The 15,077-nt window shown below is 45.9% G+C and overlaps 1 protein-coding gene across 1 annotated transcript; it reads left to right on the top strand.

The window, feature by feature from the left end:
- Positions 1 to 875: 875 nt before the first annotated feature.
- On the top strand, positions 876 to 9,844 carry LOC310870146 (angiomotin-like 2a). Its single transcript, XM_083781220.1, has 11 exons — positions 876 to 1,051; positions 1,748 to 2,574; positions 3,265 to 3,433; positions 5,349 to 5,493; positions 5,642 to 5,731; positions 6,476 to 6,771; positions 7,286 to 7,461; positions 7,958 to 8,059; positions 8,266 to 8,447; positions 8,898 to 9,017; positions 9,536 to 9,844. Exons 2-11 carry the CDS (start codon positions 1,838 to 1,840, stop codon positions 9,619 to 9,621), a joined length of 2,103 nt encoding a protein of 700 aa, XP_083637346.1. The 5' UTR covers positions 876 to 1,051; positions 1,748 to 1,837; the 3' UTR covers positions 9,622 to 9,844.
- Positions 9,845 to 15,077: the final 5,233 nt, after the last annotated feature.

The raw sequence follows: 15,077 nt of genomic DNA, 5'->3' as shown, positions 1-15,077 counted from the left end.
AATTGCCTGCCGGCGGACGACAGTCTGGCTTATTAGCCAGGCTATGGATGAGCACCCCAGGGTCCTTGGTGGGGGGGGGGAGGGAGGGGGGGGGGGGTATCAGCAGCAAATGAGTTAATAAAGAATCAAAATAAGTTTAACCACTTAACCCTATTTTCTAAAGCAGTCAATCCAGCTCACAACTCATGGTACAATTAGAGTTGTGAGCTGCTTGTAGATTTGTTATTTAATAAAAAATAAAATGGAATGGAAGTTATGGAACATTTTAAAGACAAATCTTCTCTGTCCGTGGCCATATATATGCATCCATTTGGGAGACTGGGAGTCCTTGAGTTGATTTGTTTCAGGAGAACCACTACACCCGATGGGCTTCTAAATAATATAAGTTTTATTATGTTTAAAAGAATCAGATTCAGCCTTATGCTCTGTCACTCTGTGCTATGCTGCATGCTTCTTTGGCCAATGGCCATGCATGCATGCAGCAATAAGCAAGCAAACTTAGTGGACGTCCTCATAATCCATTTGTTCTGTCCGTAATATTTTCCACCTCGTTTCATTATATTCCAACTATGGGAGTAACTAACTGTCCTGTACTTTACGCTAAACTAAAGTCCCCACGGCAATAAAGAGCACTGGCAGAGTTTCAGTTCAGCTCCCTCCCTCCCTCCCTCCCGCTGGAACCGTGTGGTTTTACGCTTTTGATCCCCGAGGGACCTCGCGCTTTGCATTCCTGTCATTCCGACCTCAGTCCCTCCTCGGTTACTTATTATCGTCGCCTGCGCTCGCTCTCTCTCTCTCGCTCTCGCGCTCTCTCTCTCTCTCTCTCTCTCTCTCTCTCTCTCTCTCTCTCTCTCTCTCTCGACAACCATTTCAGAGTTCAGCTACAACAGGCAGCGAAGCACACGAGACCACGACCGCTCGTTGGATACAGCAACGAGGGGGGATGAGAAACTTTTGAAACCGAAGAAACTTTGAGGAAATAGTGGAATACATCGACATTACTTCAAGTTTAATACTTTTTCGCCGGGGGAGAGAGAGAGAGCCTGAGCTGGTAAGAGAGAGCTTTTTCCCCCTTTTTTTAAACCACAATAGAAACACACACACATTGTTGCTATTTTTGTTCTATTCCGAAACATTTTGGACTTGCGTTGTCGTATCAAAACGTATTTACGGAAGTTTAAGAACCGGATAACTTCGCGAGGAGAAAAGATGTAGTTTTATTAGAGGCTAAATTTGGCTTTCGTGCGGTTTTGCTCCCCCGTGAGATTGGAATTTTTGCGGCACGCATTTTGGCATGTAGTAGGAAATATGTCCACACGTGTCGCTATTTAGTTGGATTGCACACACCACCGCAACACCAATGATTTTTAGTGACTTAACTTGACAGTCTTTTATGTTTATGTGTCAGTGACTAGACAAAGCAAAACATTTCTTCACTATAGAGGCGGAAATTAAATCTCCCCCCATATGTTTTTGTATTGTTGTATTAGGTGGTTTGTTTGTTTTAGTTTTTTATACAGATAAATTGAGATAATACAGTGTCAGTCAGTGTCCTTGTTGGGAAGGCAGTGGGCCTAGAAGATAATGTGTATGCTGTTTAGAATAATATTAAATATATTATGGTCTAAAAAGACAAATATTACATTACACACATATTTCATGTCATAAATGTTTAGTACTGACATGATCATCAACATTCTTGTTATTTATTATTATCAATGTGCTAATTTATTCTGCTCTCTTCCAGGTTCGGGGCTGATTCTTGAATATCGTAGAACGGATCTATAACCTATAAGATCAGCGGCGAGCATAACGACAACGTCCATACTAGTCCTACATGGCGTCCACCGAGGAACCGTCTGGCACGGTCCTGCACCGACTCATCCAAGAGCAGCTTCGCTATGGAAACCCCACGGACAACCGCACCTTGTTGGCCATCCAGCAGCAGGCCTTGCGCGGAGGCAGCGGCAGCAACAGTGGGCCCGGCAGTGCCGGCGACGCGTCCAGAAGCCCCCGCTCCTCGCTCGAGAGCCTCACGCAGGAGGACCCCCAGTTCCCCCAGCTGTCCGCCAGGCAGGAGCCCCAGGGCCAGGAGCACCAGGGAGACTACCAGCACTCGGAGAACGGCTACCAGCTCTATGAGCTGCACGGAGAGGAGCTGCCCACTTATGAACAGGCCAAGGCTCACTCCCAGTACCTGGCGTCGCACTGGGGCGGCCCTGCTGTGCAGGTCGCCGCGGCGGGCGGCCCTCTCAAGCAGCTCCACGAGGAGGCCCTCCTGCACGAGGGGGACTTCCACGAAGAGGCCGACCTGATGGAGGTGAAGCGCGGCCATGCCCGGTCGCTCAGCGAACGCCTCTTGCAGCAGATGTCCCTGGAGAGGGAGGGAGGAAAGGCCTCTTCTCACAGCTACCCTGAGCTGGCTTACTACGCCCCACATGGCCCCCAGAGCACAGGGCCCGGCCTGGACAAGCGCAGTCCACCACCAGAGTATTCTGTCCCCATCCAAGGCCAAGGATTTATCCCCCACCACCTGGCTCAGGAGCCGCAGCCTCTGCAATCCCAGCAGCACAGGTACACAGGGGTCGGTGTTCAACCTGTGTGTGTGTGTGTGTGTGTGTGTGTCTGTGTGGGACTGTGTGTGTTTGTTTGCATTCATGTTTACACTGGCACCATTTTCCATTTTCATAGCCATAATCATTATGATCACAGACATTACCTCATCATGGCCTGTATTTCATCTTTTAAATGGCCGTTCTCGTAATCGGCTCCCAGGGCTGTCATTGCGTCTTGCATGCGTAAACAAAAATTCAGTGAATCACCGTAGTGTCCTGGGAACATGTCCAGTGGAGTCGATGCACATAGCGTTCACCATGCCTTGCATACTACTACAAGGATAGTTCCAGGTGCTTGCGATACTTTGGATGCTTTCACCAAAGCTATGTTCCCCATATAGGTTGTCACATTCTTAGCAGCCCTGGAGTCTGCTTGTCTGTTTGCTGGTAGAAGAGAATGGAAGGACAGGTGTTTAAAGCGATACGTATCTCGCTGCCTCGCTTAAGTATAGTTGTTTCTCACACCCCTGTAGCCAGCTGAGACAGCCCTGCCGTGACTAATTTAGGCAAGGTGCCAACATGTCAAGATATCTTTATGTTCCGCCGACCAGCTGATGTCTTGTTGAAATGAGAAATGTGCATACTTAATTAAGACATTATAGCCAAGTAATACAACAAAAAAATGTAATCGATTATCTCTAACCCCCAGGTATGCGCAGCCTGGCCAGACAGCCGAAACATTCTGCTACAACATGTTCACCGGACTGCCCCCTGCTGGCCTGGAGGAGCCAAACCAGGTGGAACTGCTGCTGATGGAGAATGAAAAGCTGAGGCAAGAGCTAGAAGCGCACCGGGAGAAGACGGGCCGCATCCAAAAGGTAAAGCAAACCAGGGGGAAAAGGGTCCATCTTTTGTCTTTCATGCAGTTGCTCTTGCAAACATTGTGCACTTGAGGGTGCAATAAATGTATATTACTTGAATACTCCTAACAGGGTCAACAAAGAGGGGGTGCTTACTTGTATTTGAGGGGCGCTAGCCCCTCCTATGCTCAGCATCTTTGTCTCGGTGTACCCCATAGCGATGATTTGATTGGCTGAGAGGACAGAAAAGTGAGGACGCCAAAAGTGATTGGCCGGAAAGTTATGACGTAGGATGATAAGAGCGCCCCTCAAGTCTGATTCTTTTTTTTTTTTTTTTTTTTTTAAGATATTTTTTTGCGGCTTACGCCTTTTATTGATTTTTTTTTGAAGGGACAGACAGTAGGCTGACAGGAAACGGGAGAGAGATGGGGGGATGACATGCAGTAAAGGCCGTGTCGGGTCCGGGAGTCGAACCCGCGGCACACTGCGACTGGATTACCAGTCCGGTGCCCAGACCGTTACGCTACGGCCTGGGCCGTCTGATTCTTTTAAAATTCTGAACTGTCAGTTAGATGAACAAGACCACAGGCAGCACAAACTTGCGCCAGGGGAGTAGTAAAATTGGCATACATGTCCCGAAGTCGGATGAAAACTGAAGCGGCGTATGCCTTGCTAGACATTAGCACCTGTCTAGGAAACCCTATCCTAGTGAGCAGTTGTCCCTCGCACATCCAGCACACACACGCCCTCCCCTCAACTGCACTGGACAGATGAGAGTGGCAGCTGCTATCATCCATACCGCAGAATCACAAACGGAGGCCGTCAGGCAGCTACTGTGTCCACACTTCCCCCATTGTTGTAGTTGACCCAGAGGAGGGCTGGCTGTGTGTGCCCTTTAGTTCCACTGAGGCTATAGATTCTCAGTCTAATCCTGGTCATGTCAGGGTGGTTGACCCCCTCAGCACAGCTGACCCACGTAGAAGAGGGTAGAGGGAGAGAGCTCTCTCTCCATGGCAGGCGGCCGACTGCTTTCGTGCTTTGATAATTAAAAACTGAAAGGATCCTTTTGTACTTCACTCTTCCTCCTTTATTTTCTTGACAGTAGCTGTCACTATTTTCTTTCTCCAAGCATAACGTTTGCGTAACGTAGTGTAGCGTATGTGCCGAGTTTCATAGTCAGCTCCGTAGTCAACAGGCCAAAGCATGTCTCTCCACCTTTAACAGGATGGAACCAGGCCGTGAGACGTCGACGGGACTCACTCTAGCCATTATATGTATTTAAAAAAAAAAGAATCAACTGCTTTCCGCTGAGGTTACGTCATTAAGCCATTGCCTTGTCTCAGCCTTAAAGAATGATAATTGCCAGGGTTGGAAAGTTTTCCCTGGCGGGCCGCGGCCCTGAGTAAACATGCCTGTGTGACTGCTGTAATGGTGTGTCCACAGCCCAGGCACAGGCATGCACACCTTTCCCGCACTGGCGGCTTGCCCAGACCTCTGTGTGAGTGCCTTTGTGCGTTTCATCATAGTGTGTGTATGTGTGTCGTGTACTTGCGCGTTTGTGCACTCACTCACACCTGGAACTAGGGCTGTTGGCCCTCAGGAATGTAGATATAAATCAGTCACACAGGGAGTGGTGCGGGTTAGAATTCCTGTACGTACATGTACACACACACACACACACACACACACACACACACACACACACACACACACACACACACACACACACACACACACACACACACACACACACACACACACACACACACATATGTGTCCTGTTTATACTGTATACATAGCATTCTTCATACCCATATGTATTTTTATGTACTGTACCAATATCCCCTCTGCCCTCTGGCATGTCAAAGTGGCTTACCTAAGAATCTCTCCACTCTTTCCTCCTGCTCTCTTGCACCCCTCTTGTCACCTATAGTTGGAGCAGGAAATCCAGCGTATTTCAGAGGCCTATGAGACCCTGATGCAGGGCAGCAGTAAGAGAGAAAACCTGGAGCAAACACTAAGAAAAAGACTGGTGGCGGAGATCAGGAGATTGCAAGACTTCAACAGAGACCTGAGAGGTACAGACTACATTTCCCACAACCCCCACAGACAAGTGGAAGTCCTGTTTTCTAGTTTCTAGACACATGGTCACTGTAGTACTGCGACTGTAACTCCTACTGTACAGTGAATCTGAATACTAACCTGGAACCCACTTTGCCACCACAGAAAACCTTGAAAACGCCAGGACGCACGTCGCAAAAGAGGTGGAGGTTGCCGACCACAACCAGCACATCATGGCCAAACTACTTGAGCAGAGTAAGTATGTCATCCTGTCTGACCAGATTTTTCTCCCATGCTCTGTGACCCCCCCCCCCCCCCCCCCCAGTTGCGATCAACATTCTTGATTGGATTGAAAGCCTACCATGGGGCCCTTTAGTAGCTAAGCACATCCTGCATGCAGGAATTTCACTTGCATAACCTCTGCTTATTTGGTAAGTGGGCTTATAATTCAGCCCAGCTTGCTTGGAGGGAAGGAAATGGGGAAACTAGAGGAGAAATAAATCACAAACAACAGTAGAAGACCCCCACCGCCCCCAAACCCCTGTTTAGCTTGATTTATATTGTCTATTTAAGAACCTGGATAAGAGCAGAGCGGAGGTGTTTCTGTGGTCCGAGTGAGGAATGTTCTGGCCCATGTGGGTCAAAGGGATAGGGCGCACCACCCCCACTTCCTCCGACCTCCTCCTCTCGGCATTCCATGAGTGCTTGGGTAAATGAAGAACATCAGCCACGATGTTGGAATCCTGGGACTTATTAGCGGGCGGTTAAACTCCGTAGGGAGAAATGGCAGACTGATATTTTTACTTTTGTGGGAAGGGGATTCAAGTGACTTTCGACCAGCAGTGTCTTAGTGGTATGCAGTTCTCCTCTGCGCAACAGTTTTAATGCACAATTGTGCGATTGAGACCACCATTACAAAAGAATCATGATCATTTAACCATCATCTGTTGGACATGCGCTAACCACATGGCCTCCTTCTTTTTGCTTTGCACCTTTTAGACGAGGAGCAGAACTTTGAGCGGGAGCGCGTGGAACGGGAGCTGCAGCGCCTCCGGGCCACGGCAGACGAGCAGGGCCTGAGGTCGGAGCAGCTGGAGGAGGCCCTGGAGACGGCCCGGGGCCGCGGCCGTCAGCTAGAGGAGGAGCTGCGGAGGAAGAGGGCCTACGTGGAGAAGGTGGAGCGTCTGCAGAGCGCCCTGGCCCAGCTGCAGTCGACCTGCGAGAAGCGGGAGAGCCTGGAGATGCGCCTCAGAACGCGCCTGGAGCAGGAGCTGCGGAGCCTGAGGGCCCAGCAGGTATATATATATAATATATATACACCACAGAAATTACCTGTCCAATCGCCCGCCTATTCCAAGACATATCCTGCACGTTGGTTCAGCGCAGGGCTAAGGGCCATGGTGGACATTTTTGTCTAAATTAATTTCTTGTCACGGACGTACAAAATGAGAAACACACAAAGAGCTGGCCCTGAATGACCCATAACAGGTCTGAGGTCTGTAACTCTGAGATTGTACAAATGGAACCAAATGGACCCGTGGTCTCATTTGTACACTCTCAGAGTTAAGAGGTTCCTTGCAAATAAAACATTTGAGAACCACTAGTACTAGTTGGACTCATTTGAGAACCACGAGTACTAGTTGGACTCATTATAGGCTAATGGTGTGTAAAAGAGAAAAAATTGTCATGGACATGACAGTCTTTGCCACGGACACGTTTGTCCATGTACGGACATGTTGACGACAACTGCTTCAGCGTAACAACAACAACTACATCGCCTAACACCCCCGTCTTGTTCCCCCCCTGCAGAGACAGTCTCAGCCACCAGGGGTGACGGTGAGCTCTCTGCACGAGCGACTGCGCGAGCGCGAGGAGCGCATCCTGGCCCTGGAGGCCGACATGGTGCGCTGGGAGCAGAAGTACCTGGAGGAGAGCACCATGAGGCAGTTTGCCATGGAGGTCGCTGCCACCGCCGCGGCACAGAGGTGAGCCTGGCGTAGATCAGAACGTTCAAGGCCGATTCATGGTCCAGTTTTCGGTGAAGAGGTTGACGACCGGAAATTGCATCACGCCATGCGGTGGTCACGCATCTCTCCGTTTATACTAACCACCGTTTCGGTGGTCACCATGTGACATGTCGCACAAATGTTATTTAATTGACCCAAGCCAAAACATACATTTTGTAACCGGCGATCATGGAATTTATAGTTATGAGCCGCAAATAAATAAAAATAAAAATTCGTTCCCATATACAACATAAGCCAGCTGACTTTTCACTTCATCGCACGACGACCGGAGTGATACAGACGTGCGCAGAGTTATGAAACGTAATCAATAAATATCAAAAGACGATCTCGCCGACAAATGTGTTAAACATGCACTGGTATTTTCTTCTACATACGCGTGCATCTGGCGGTGTGTTAAACATTTTCTTTTGGATTTTGCCGACCTGATCCTAACAGTATCTCCTTCCCTTCACAGAGACACCACCATCATCAACCACTCGCCCTGTCACTCCTCCAACAACAGCTTCAACGAAGACCTGCCAGTCGCTGACTACAGGAACCAGGAGATGGAAAACAGGTACGGGATAACAGATACGGACGCCACTGTTTGACTATGACCAACAGACACCAGATAGATTTACTTAATCATTTATCATTCGCTCAATAATTGATGTTACTATATGCTGATTAAAGTCACTTAACAATGCATGCAGTCTCTTGCACACAAACCTCATTCAGGTTTTTGTTAACAAAATAAGTGAATTCATGTTTTTTTGTCCTTAGGATCCGTGCTCTCTATGCCCAGATCCTGGAGAAGGATGCTGTGATCAAGATCCTTCACCAGCGGCTGCACCAGGACCAGGGGAGGAAGGACCGTGTCACCCTCGCGAAGAGGGAAGCGGGGCTCCGAGCCGCCATCTCCACTCCCTCCATCAGCACTGCCAGCTGCACCGCCAAAAGTCGAGGTAAAGAACATTGTTGTCGTTTTACTGACTATAAAACTGTTTATTTTTTTTTATTTTTTTTCTCCTTTCAACCACATGAACCACATAGTGTCCCTATTCTGGGCATTCGATTATGCTATTTTCAGCAATGAGAATTGGTTTAGAGCAGAGCATGTGAGCGGTGCGGAGGGGGGAGTGTAGCGGGGTGTGTGTTTGGACGTGCAGCAAGTTGTTAGCATGTTTTTATAATAATTTTGCTGCTCAGCGACGTATCTGACGCAAAGGAAGGTGAGCGCTAAGGGAGGGATTCCCCCCCCACTCCGCGCCGCTCATCAGAGTGTAAAACAAGGAAGGGACCTTCTATCAAACCCTGGGGCACCTCGGTCAACGAAGTATACAGGGGCTGATTGGTTAAACACTGTTGAAGAAACAAATGTAATTTAAAGCATTCCTGACTTTTCCTTCCTGCAGGTAAAAGCCTCTCAGACGACCAGACGCAGTTGCTACTGCATCGTTTCTCTGTCCAGTCTGAACCCGGTAGCCTCGACCACCATGAGGAGGATGTTAAGGCCACAACCAAGCTCAACAGCGGTGAGTCGTCTTGTCTTTTGCGGGCGTGTGTAATTGTGTATGCGAGCGTGCGCCGAGATCAGCCAGCCACCCAGAAATGCGGAAAATTTGATTGTATATTAATTCTACGTAAATTTGTACGCATACTGCACATGCTCGAAGTCACACATGCATGGACACGTTTGTACACAGCTATACACACATAAGCACACAAACACATCTGCGTGCATGTAAAATGTGATTTGAACCCTGACGCCGTCACATTAAGTATGGATGGTTCCTGGCACTCATTGATTAGCCATACCATGACGTAAACCAGCCAATGAGACACCAGCTGTCCAGGTCATAGTTCATAATGCAGGGCCTTGTGGAATGTGCACGGTTAGGAAATGATGACCTATTGACTCTTAACTCGAGTGGTTTGTTCCAGTATGGAAAATCTCTTTTGACCTTTAGCCATTGGCAGGATTTTCTTTTCCAATGTTTACTCATTAAAGATTCATATAACTATTCATTCTCTTTATTTTTAATTTTTTCAGACAAGGCAGCACCACCGAAGTTGCCTTTGAACCCCTTCAGAGGCTTAGATGACCTGGAATCCGAGGCGGTCGAAATATTCATTTAAAAACAAAGACGAGACTGTTTGATTCTGGACACAAAAGAAAACGACAAAGAGTTGACGAAGAAGAGTCTTCCTTGACGGCTGTGGAGAGCGAAAGTCGATGTCATTGATGTAGAGGTTGGACATAACACAGAGGTTACACGTGGCATGAATGTTGCAGAAAGACAGCAGAATGTGTGTTTAAAAAAACAGAAGACGAAGAGAGAGAGAGAGCGAGAAAAAAAGACTGATCTCACATTTAAAGAGACAGAGCTGTGCTCTGTCTCTGTCTGTCTCATGGAGCTGGGCAGCTGCTGGGAGGCTGCCCCGTCTGGGGGACCAAAATGTGAATCTTTTGCGGTACTCAAGACAGTATTGTGGATTGTAACGGCGCAACATGTTCTCAGAGAGTGTATGCCAAAGTATTTATATAATAATTGCTTCTCATTTATACTATCCCTCCCTGTCCCTCTTGTTCCTGTTCACAGAATCAAGAGGCTTTTATTTATCTAATCCGGTTTCCACATTCCCCAAATATTAGCTAAAGCCTCGAGCCCCTCTAGATCGATCTTCAGGACAAGGTTATCTTTGTGAACTCCCAACCTGCATTCCCCCCCCCCCTGAAGAAATGTTGAGTTAATCTGAGTTAATTTATTCTCATGGAATTTATCTGGTTGGGAAAACTTCGCCTTTGCTCTTAAACTCATAAAACATGAAACACTGTTGATTTCTATAGTCTCGCTGTTCATATTTCCAAAGCTTCAGTAGCTGGTTCTACTAAGGCTCAGAAGTATGTGTAGTGATGCGAAATGTAGAAAAGGCAATGTTTTTTTGTTTTAGTTTTAGTTTTTATTTTATTTTATTTAGTAGGGTGATGTGGCATGGCGTTGATTTAATCTTATTTTGTGATTATATTCTCCTTCTCAAGGTGTGTGTGTGTGTGTGTGTGTGTGTGTGTGTGTGTGTGTGTGTGTTATTTCCTGATTTGGCGTATCTGCTGGTCTGAACGTCATAAGGATAAAAGCTGCAAACTACACCGTTTTTGGTTTTTGTTTACTGTGAGCTTTGAACTAACAAAAAGGTTAATTATATATATATATATATTTTATACAGATGTATTATTTTAGTATAATAGTGCTGAGAGCAGGATGCCAAAGAGTTTATCTTATGTTTTATTATGTAAGTTATGTGCAGACAATCACGGTCATGTCAAGCTGTGTATACCAACCAACCAAGTGTTGACCTCAAGCAAAGACATTTCTGTGAACTCCTAACAATATGAAGGTTGTTAAAATCAAATTCATGCAACATTTCATAAAGCAATAAAATATTCTAATATATGCTAAAGCTGGTCTCCTGACTCGTGATGATTGTGCTGAATGGGGTGGAATTTTAACAATTCACTCAAGCACCCTGACATTTACACGGGAAACAAAATATAACTGTCCTATTCCTCTGCACATCCAATCACTCCAGGTCACCTTATCGCTCTGCTCTTCTCCACACATTCCACAACCCACCCAGCCGTCCACAGAGCAATGAAAGGCCTTTACCTCGGCGTCCTTCCACAGAGCAGTGAAAGGCCCTTCCCTCCGCGTCCCTCCGCAGAGCGGCTAGCTTCTTTCGTTAATGAATGCCAGAGAGCTGCATTCTTTTGGGTTCAGCTTTCCCTGGTGGCCTGTTCTCTTGTTCTCTGCTCAAGCAATGAAGAGAGTGTTTGACATACATAGCATTCTTAAAGGGACAATGTAACGATATACTTAGACAAAGGCAGGTTTCTCCCAGATTAGTGGCTGATCCCCGTTCAGCATACATGAACGGGCAACACGCCACTGCCAACATTCATTACATTTCATAATTGGTCTATTTTATTGTCCCCCAATTCGACTATTAACACCTGGACTTAGAGAGGTGTTTGTGTGCTATTTTTAGGCATGCCACAGTTTGAGATACAGATGAGAATAGAATGATGAGCTCTTCTGTTATGTGATATCTGTTTCTGTCATGCATCTCTCTATATATATATACTTCTTCTACACACACACACACACACACACACACACACACACACACACACACACACACACACCAGAAGATATTGACTTGTACCAGTTTGTGCCGGTTGTGCGGCACTGAGCTGACAATGAGACTTCACAGTGAGGCAGGACAATGGAACAGAGAATGTGCTGGGGTCATCAGAGCAGGAGGTTGACAGCTACAGTTTTCACACACATCCCAACATTCTGCGTGTATGTGTGTGGCATGGATGGCCCTATGGGCATGTACTGTATGTACGTAGGAGCCAACACACCCTAGCAATCATTTCCTTATAGCAGTGTCTTTTCTAACTTTTTCATGGCAAGGGGAACCCCCAAATTGAAATATTTTGTGCCAAGGATTTTGTACAAGATTTGTGTTGTTAAAGCTTTTCACACAAGGTTTTTTGAAAATAGAAGAACCACAAGCTCACAACGCATGGGGCAATACTTACACACAGGCCCTGTAACATCATCGGTGGCATATCAATAAACTTTGCTTTTTAGATTTTGCAAACACTTTCATGACTTATTCATAATTTCATCTCTTATTTCTATGGAATCAGAATAGTCTCACATGTGTAACTCATAAAGTGCAATCCATGATATATGGAATCACAGTCTCATAAATATTTGTAACTCGTGAAGCCAATGAAGTACGTTGAAAATCAGATTCCATTCTGGTGTAATCTGACTCACATGTATGAAGCAAACAGAATATCTTTTAATGTTATCGGTTAACTTGTACACTCGCAAAGTAGTCGTAGTCACTTCCTTTGAATATACAGTGTCCAACCATGCTCATTCCATGTGCCCATTCAGTGTGTGTGTGTGTGTGTGTGTGTGTGTGTGTGTGTGTGTGTGTGTGTGTGTGCGTGTGTGTGTGTGTGTGTGTAGTCCAATCTCTCTCTCTCTCTCTGTCACGCACGAACGCACGCACGCACGCACGCACGCACGCACTCCAACAGGCACAGATGTTAAGTATGCCTTTGTGCGGTTTGATAATTAGATAGGGGGCACTTTAAAACACCTCAGCATGCCTGGGCTTGGGCTTTTTATAAAGAGGAAATTAGATGGCAGGATAGCATGAATGCTTATGACAGAACAGCTTGTATGGGAAAACACAGAACAGGAACTAGCGGCATGCAACGCAATCAATCTTATTTATGAACTGAGAGCGTTTATCTAGCACGCTGACTGACACAAGTTTGAAGAGCGGCCAACATTCCTGAACCAATGTGAAAGGCGGTCGACATGTTTGGACCTACACTAGCTTCAGTTTTTGCCTAAATGTAGGCCTACACTCCGTACAACGGTGTCATGCACCGAAAATAGCTGATCTACAAGCTCACACGCCACCGTGAACTTGTAGAATGGCTATTTTCAACTAAGGCTTTCTTCCCAGAATTGTCATGATGAAAAAGGATGGGACATAGGCTGCTATACAGTATAGGGCCTATAGGCCTAGATGAGAGCGTGATCAGAGGTCACATTCTCTAGCATGTGCTCTAGCATGTCAGGAAATGTCCTGAGATAAAACATTTGCTACATTTTTGCTATTGCTCAACCACATGAGAGCTCTGCGCTGACCTTGATTGTCATGAAAGGAATGTTTTTTTTGGTGTGTAAACATGCAGAGGGGCTACACATCTTAGTTTTTTAGTTTTCTTATCCCTTTTTTTGTACTGCAGGAGTTTTATTGCCTTCTTTTGGCATTTTACGGGTTAACAGCTCATGCCTAATATGCTTCATTCTTTGAAGTTTCAGCACATTCAGCAAATTTGCTGATGGTAAACACTGATATGAAAGTCAAAGGGGGAGGAGGAGGCTTCTGGGACACAGACAGACAGGAATCCAATCCTCACACTGGGCTAATTAGAGTGGTGACTGTACACAACACCATTCTGTTATGAACTAGGTCACAGGCATTCAATAAGACTTGCAAACCTTTTGATCTAAGGTCCTGCCTAAACCTCTTCTTTCTTTGCCAAGTTCAGACACGAACGATTCAAACGAATAGCAAAATGTTTGCTTTGCTGTGTTAGTTCGGTAAGAGATTGACTGACTGGCAGGCCTTGGGGGAGATATATCCATTGATTAAATCAGTGGTTCTCAATGTGGGGTCTGGGGACCCCCAGGGGTCCTTGAGGGAGTTCCAGGGGGTCCCCAGCTAAATGATAGTTTCGAACCAAATGGACCCTTATGGGTCTGTAACTCTGAGAGTGTACAAATGGAACCAATGAAATGGACCCTAACAGGTCTATTTCGTTAATTATATGTACACTCTCAGAGTTAAATTAACAATGATTTTACAATATAAATTGGGGTCCCATAGATAGAAATGGGGGTCCGCCGTAGTCTATTGCATATCAAACTGGGGGTCCTTGAAATTAAACTGGTAGAGAATCACTGCTAGAGCCGTAAAAATCTTCTCTTATGGGGGTCCCTGGCATATGTTTTCAAATGGGGAGGTCTGCAGGCTAATTAGTGTCAATTTGGGGGTCCTTGACATGAAAAGGTTTGAGAACCACTGGATTAAATGCAATAACTTTTCACAAATTGTCCCAGCTAGCTGACATTCTCAAAGCACCCAGAGGGAAAACCATTTGAAAAAGTTCCCTCATTTGTTACTCTTGGGGGGGGGGGGGGGGGAAATAAGCCAAACATTCTTTGAATCTTAGTAATACATGTGTCACTGTGTGTGAAGGGACCCAAGAACATAACATGTCCCCACCCAGACACCAGCCTGCCTGCAACAGATTGCAGTTGTGTGAATGACATTCCCATTTGTTTAGAGGTCTCAAGCTAAAACAAAACAAAACAAAACAAACAGAGAAATTCATACTTAAACGCACAATTGCTACTCTGTTGTTATACAATAACATCCTGACTTGTTCATTTAAATCTGAGAGTGCAAATGTAACCAGATGGACCCATCGCTTGGAGTTTCAAAGGCGAACACCAAGGCTTTGAGAAGACGTTATAATCAAGTTCAGTGAGGAAAATCGTCTTTACAACATTCCTCTTCAATGCATACAAATTTTCATCTAATTTCTAAAATATATGAAGTAGCAGTAAAGTGGGATGTTTGATTGATTGAAATCTTTATTAACAGTTTGTAGAATTTACAGTACATTTTAAGCACAAACTCAATACAAAGACTGTCAACTGTGAGTGGACGACCCAATTAAGCATTACACTTGTTTACAACAGGGTCCACATTGTTCAATTCATCAAAACATTTAAAGACATACAAACATTTAGATACATACAAATAGACATTTCTCTGTAGGTAAAGAACAGAACAGGAATTCATCATATGGGAAGCAAAAAAAGGGAAAAGATACAATATACAGTGAGGGAAAATGGGGGGGGGGGGATGCAGATTTTACAGAGGCCAGTTTCGAAATGCAGCCATCCGTAGGTGCCCTTTGAGAGCGGTTT

This window comes from Protomyctophum parallelum, assembly GCF_964188405.1.
Source record: "Protomyctophum parallelum genome assembly, chromosome: 14".
Lineage (NCBI taxonomy): Eukaryota > Metazoa > Chordata > Actinopteri > Myctophiformes > Myctophidae > Protomyctophum > Protomyctophum parallelum.
The sequence above is the reverse complement of the archived record's forward strand: the minus strand, read 5'-3'. Positions and strand labels throughout refer to the sequence as shown.